This window comes from Tarenaya hassleriana, unplaced genomic scaffold, assembly GCF_000463585.1.
Source record: "Tarenaya hassleriana unplaced genomic scaffold, ASM46358v1 Cleome631, whole genome shotgun sequence".
NCBI classification, from domain to species: Eukaryota; Viridiplantae; Streptophyta; class Magnoliopsida; order Brassicales; family Cleomaceae; genus Tarenaya; species Tarenaya hassleriana.
In genome coordinates, this window is record NW_010968831.1 from 14,376 (window position 1) to 20,470 (window position 6,095).

At 41.1% G+C, this 6,095-nt stretch overlaps 1 protein-coding gene across 1 annotated transcript; it reads right to left on the reverse strand.

Moving 5' to 3' along the window:
- Nucleotides 1-582: 582 nt before the first annotated feature.
- LOC104800025 lies at nucleotides 583-2,063 on the reverse strand. The gene is made up of 2 exons (XM_010522726.1): nucleotides 1,342-2,063; nucleotides 583-1,294 (listed from the first exon to the last, which is right to left on the reverse strand). Exons 1-2 carry the CDS (start codon nucleotides 2,061-2,063, stop codon nucleotides 583-585), a joined length of 1,434 nt encoding a protein of 477 aa, XP_010521028.1.
- Nucleotides 2,064-6,095: the final 4,032 nt, after the last annotated feature.

Here is a 6,095-nt window from a genome sequence, read left to right on the forward strand (position 1 = left end):
CTGCTAAAGTCACGAACAAACCAACGGTAGAAGCTCGCCAAGCCATGGAAGCTTCGCACATGTCCGACGGTTGTAGGGGTTGGCCAATCTCGGATTGCTTTGATCTTTTCTTCATCCACACGTAACCCCTGCGAACTTACAACAAAACCTAAAAAGACAACCTCATTAGTGCAGAATGTGCACTTCTTGAGATTAGCATAAAGTTTCTCTCTTCGGAGAGTCTCCATGACTAGCTCAAGATGTGTCACATGATCAACAAGACATTTGCTATAAATCAGAATATCATCGAAATAAACCACAACGAATTTACCAATGAAGGCTCGTAGGACATGATTCATGAGCCTCATGAATGTACTTGGTGCGTTGGTTAAGCCGAAGGGCATGACTAACCACTCGTACAACCCATGCTTCGTTTTGAATGCGGTTTTCCATTCGTCCTCCGAAGATGCTCAAACTCCTCAAAGAAGTCTTCAATCGATCTGTTCCCCTGGGCCAACTTACGATATCGTCTATGTAAATCCCGATGGAAATGTGGTGGAACATACCTCTTTCTCATGAGATGTTTCATTTCTCTCCAGGAGATTATTGGATCATAGTGAGAACGTCTCCTTTCGGCTCACGAATATAACCCTTTTCCAATAACTCTTGTACCTGTTTTTGTAGCTCTTTGGTCTCTTCGGGGTTCATTCGATACGCGGGTCTGTTTGGAAGAGGTGTTCCCGGGATCAAATCGATTTGATGCTCGATTCCTCTCGTTGGTGGTAGCCCCGGTGGAGTTTCTTCCGGAAATACATCCTTAAACCGCTCTAGAATCCGTGTGATCTCGGAAGGAAGCTCTTTCTCTTCGAATCCTGTACTCAAAACATCTTTAAAGACCATGAGTAGTACAGCTCGTTCATCAACCAAAGCTTTACTTACCATGCTCGGTTTGACATAGAAATTCGGTTTCTTGCTATCCTCAACTTCCTTAGACAACCTCAATTGCATTTCATGTATTTGTAAAGGGCTAAGAGGTGCTAATGAGATCTTACGCTTGTTAAACATGAAAGAGTAGTGATTTGTCCTACCATCGTGCTTAACCTCTCGGTCGAATTGCCATGGTCTTCCAAGGAGAATATAACCAGCTTGCATAGGAACCACATCGCACATTACCTCATCTTGGTATCTCCCAATGCTAAACGAGATTTTCACCCGTTCATTCACCTTAAGCTCTCCTTGGTTGTTCAGCCACTGTAGCTTATAAGGGTGGGGATGCTTTTCCGTTTCGAGCCCTAGCTTCTTCACCATGTAAACACTAGCAACATTAGTGCAGGAACCACTATCTATGATTAACCCACATACCTTTTCTTCACGGTACATTGGCTGTGGAAAATGGTTTCACGTTGTGCGGTTTCTTCTGGGGTAGTCATGGTGCTCAAGACTCGCCGTGTGACAAGTAGCTCCCCGCTGTCCGGATACTCAACTTCTTCTTCCAGATTTTCAGCCTCTTCCTCATCCAAAGAATCATAATCTCCAGCCTCGGTAATGACCATTACACGCTTGTTTGGACAATCACGAGCATAATGTCCTCGACCCCTGCACTTGTAACAAATAATCTCGTGGCTCGGGATGTTAGATTTGTTACTTACAGAAGTTTCACCTTTGGATGTTGCAATGCCCTTTCCTTTGTTCTTTGGATCCTCTTGAACAGGTTTTGAGGTGGGCATGTTGTGTCCTTTGCTCTCGGTTCTCGGATACACATTGCTAGACATTCTGGACCGGTTTGTCCTAGCTTGTTTCTTGTGTATCTGCTGCTCTATTTGTACAGCAAGATGTAAAAGATCATGAATATCATGGTAAACTTGTCTTTCTACCTTTCTTGCAATGCGTTCTTGTAGTCCGTCTAGGAATTGAGCCATAACAGTCTCATCATCCTCTTCTATCTCCAATCGATTCCGAAGATGCTCAAACTCCTCAAAGAAGTCTTCAATCGATCTGTTCCCCTGGGCCAACTTACGATATCGTCTATGTAAATCCCGATGGAAATGTGGTGGAACATACCTCTTTCTCATGAGATGTTTCATTTCTCTCCAGGAGATTATTGGATCATAGTGAGAACGTCTCCTTTCGGCTATTTCTCGGTCCCACTACGTGAATGCATTGTCCGTGAGTTGAGCCGCCGCGTATTGAACCTTCCTCTGTTCGGTATAGGTATAGCAATCGAAAATATTTTCCATCCGCCTCTCCCAATTGAGATAAGCTTCAGGGTTAACTTTACCAGCAAAAGTAGGAGGTTTGAGTTTTAAATCTGTACCTTGGTGTCTTTGAACTTGTGGTTGCCTCCTAGGTACATTCTCCTCATCACTTTCATCAACATACCTTTGGTTTTGAACATTCTTCCTCCGTCGGTTCTGAGTAGAATGATCAGAATCTTCATCCTCTTCGAGAGGAGCTCTAGGATTTTGCATTCTTCTCGGTCTTTGTTGTGCATCAGGTGGATCTGGTTCTGGATTTGCGTTATTGGGGCGCATATTGAACCTAACAGGTTGTATCCTTCGTGGTGCCTCCTCTAAACGCGTTAAACGTTCCTCCAGGCGTTGCTGGACTTGTAGGATCGCAGTTTGAGTGTTCTCTGCGTTCTCAGCCATTTTTCTTGCACAAACACACACAAATCAAAATAACAAGAAGAAAATCGAATCAACAGCGTTACCTTGCATGTAGCCTTGAACCGGGCTCTGATACCAAAAATGATACATGCACGGTTGTCCAGTGGAGCAAGGCTAAGATAGTTTGGAGATTCGGTAGACTTAGGAGCTTCTCACCGAATGATTCCAAAAAGGAAATAGTGGAGAAGTGTTCTAGGCTTATGAGCACTCAGATTTCACTTCAAAGAGAATGGAACATTACGATGGATAGGTGACACCACAAAGAGGGATGACAGACTCTTTGATCTCGTCACAAAAGTTTCGGCTAATGAAATTGAGAATCCCACCCAAACACTAGTTCGAAGACTCGGGTTTGCTTGAGAATTTCAAGACAAAATCGAGAGAGAGATGAACAAGAAATGCTCTGAATTTTATTATGCAATCTAATCTCTCAACACTTGACAAAGGGGCCTGTTTAAATAGGCAAATTCGCAGAAGAGAAGAAATGAAAAATAGCTAGTTGATGTCTAACAAGAAAGGAAACAATTGCTGGAAAATACTTAAAAGGAAAGAGAATTCTTCTGCAGCAATCAAACTCCAACGGCTAGTATGAATATGGCAAGAAGATGATTCTCCCATCTTCTAAGGTAAAGTCTCCAAATCTGCAGAAATCCCTTGAATGATGCTTCTAACGGCTAGGATGAGTTAGCAGATTTGAGATCAGACTTTTGATGATTTCAGGTGCTTGTTATGCTGATCAGGTGTTCCACAACAAGCTCCCTAATGGCGTCTTCAGGTGTTAGACAACAAGAGCTCAAAAATGAGTAGGCTCTTTTTTTTTTAATCCGCAAGCTTCTCCGGTTCTTGGATTGTCTTCAAGGGTCTTGGCCACGAACTTGTTGATTATTGAACGCAAGCTCCTTGCTCGTTCCCTTGTGAGTGGTGGATCGGGAATGATCGGGAAGACTGATTCATTGGTTGTCTCTCCTTGCTTGTCCTCCTCCTTGGTCCTTTGTGCTCCTCAGCTCCTTTGTGCGTTCCATGGTTTCCTTGCTCCGCTTGCTCCTCGTTTAGCCCATCTAAGTCGATGACCTCATCAGCTTGTGATTGAGAAATTTCGGATATACCTTTGTATCTTGGCTTGGAAACTTTGGATTTGGTCTTAATTTGTATATTCGAATCAAACCATCCTTCGATACGATCCAACCTTTGATGTATGACCTTAAATTCAGCTCGCATGATCCTTTGTATCATCAATGCTTGCATTTGATGTGGGTTTACTTCTCCATGTTATTGATGATTATCTTCATTACTATTTTGTTCATCTGCCATGTTTCTCCAAAAAGAAGGTAAGGAGAAATAAAAGAAGAAAGAAAAAATAATCTCATTACACTCAATTGTTTCACTCAAATTTCGGCTTTTACCCTCTGATGATCTCCCACACTCTTGCTTTTTACCCCTCTTTAGTATTCTTGATATGGTTCTTATTGAACTATTATCAAACAAGATCGAAAATCTTCTCTGCAACAATACAAAAGAGAAACCAAGGAATGAGACGTAAGAAGATGTAACACGATCGAAAACCAATTCAAAATCGTAGCCAGGAGGTGTAAGATGACTTTTTTTTTCTTTTTGAGAAATGAAAATGAATGGAGAACATTATTTTAATTTTTGAAAAAATCATGTTTCCTTTTTTTAAATAAGCTTTTTTTTCTTTTTATTTTTTTTATTTTTTTTCCTCTTTTTTTTTTTTACTTTTTTTTCTCCTAATTTTTTTCTTCTTGAAACTTTTCAAAACACATAAACTAAATTAGAAGAAATGGTTAGAAAGAAAATGATGACAAAACAAAAAAAGAGTAACGAAAATTAAAAGATAAAGGATAGATAAAACCTAAATTAGAGTTATGCTCTGATACCTAATGATGTGGAACCGGGAATGAAATTCTCTAATTAGGCTGTGTAGACCACGACCTCTATCCAACGTGTAGGAATCAACCTTGGTACAAGTCTAAAGAGTGCCGCGACCTAGACCTAATGTCGTGATTAGCAACCTTGGTATAAGGAAGGCGCCACAAATGGTTATGACTGTCCGTTTGATAAGCTGGGTTGAACGCCACGGATAGAAATCCGATAAGTTCAAAAACAGTTCGCAAAGAACTAAAAGACTGATATGATCCCAAGATCGATAGATTTTCCGATAGGCGGTGGATGGGTTCCCTAAACCCCTAAACAACTCGCAAAACGAAACCTAAGCAAGCATTCAAGACGAACGGTCTTAAACCCCGAGTGAACCTGGTTTAGAAATGTAGGGTGATCGAAGACGCCACAAGTGTTGTGAGGAATCAACACTTGATAAGTCAAGATTGAACGCCACAGATGAAGATCCGATAAGTTCATAAATTAGTTCTAAAATAACTCTAAGAGAAACTTCTCAAAATATATTTCAAAGTTGTTGTACAAATCTGATTTTTGATCTCTATTTATAGAGAACAATACATAAAACTTAGTAAAATAAACATAAATGAACACAAACAAAGAGGTTTGAATGTGTAGTCTTCAAGAAAATCATTATTGACTTTGTGGTCTTCAAGAATGAAGTTGAAAATTCACTTTGACCAGATTTAATGCTAATTTTCGTCCTCCCTCTTGGGCTTGACTTTTGGGCTTGATTTATGGGCCTTCCAAGAATGAAATCAAGTGGATAATGGGATGAACTTGTGGTTGATCCAAGCCCATGCACTTTTCCATGTATTCTTGACCCAAACATTCAAGAATAAGGCAATTTGGTACAACTTGTAGCTTCTTGGCTCGTGCTCTCGTCATCGGTCCAATTGGCTTGGTGAATTCTCCCGTTTTAGAAAAGTTTGGTAAAGCCAATAAGGGAGAGTTGGTTAGTCTGTCCTTTAACAACTCGAATGCGCGTTGTTGATCGTTCCCCATCGAAATCCAACGTTCTTCTTGATTACTTCAGTAAGTGGGGCTGTGATTGTGCTAAAGTCCTTCACAAACCTTCTGTAGAAGCTAGCTAAGCCATGAAAGCTTCGAACTTTTCCAACACCTTTAGGACTCGGCCAATCTCGGATCGCTTGCATTTTTTCTTCATCAACCTGAATTCCTTGTGCACTCACCACAAAACCTAGAAACACAAGCTTATCTGTAATACCCCAATTCCCGAATAAATTATTTAAATTAACTTCGGGAATAAAATAGGGTAAGACAAGTCTAAAATATAAGGTGATTGGCATAAGAATCGAACCAAGGGATCAACGGGACTCGAACGCGTAAAAAATGTCAAAAAAACAAAGGAAATAGGGCGTAGACCAATCGGTCCAGAGGTAGACCGACCGGTCTAGCGAAAGACGGAGAAAAAGACGAAAAAACGGTACAGAATGGACGGACCAGGAGGTAGAACGGAGGGACTGCCCGTTCGCGGAGCGGAACGGACGGACCAGCAGGTAGAACGGACGGACT

What these genes read in the sequence shown, in the direction of transcription:
- LOC104800025 (XM_010522726.1), bottom strand. Translation starts at nt 2,063, where the DNA reads ATGAAACATCTCATGAGAAAGAGGTATGTTCCACCACATTTCCATCGG. An exon ending in CAATGTACCGTGAAGAAAAG is followed by an intron (nt 1,295 to 1,341) that starts GTATGTGGGTTA and finishes TAATGTTGCTAG; the next exon opens with TGTTTACATGGTGAAGAAGC.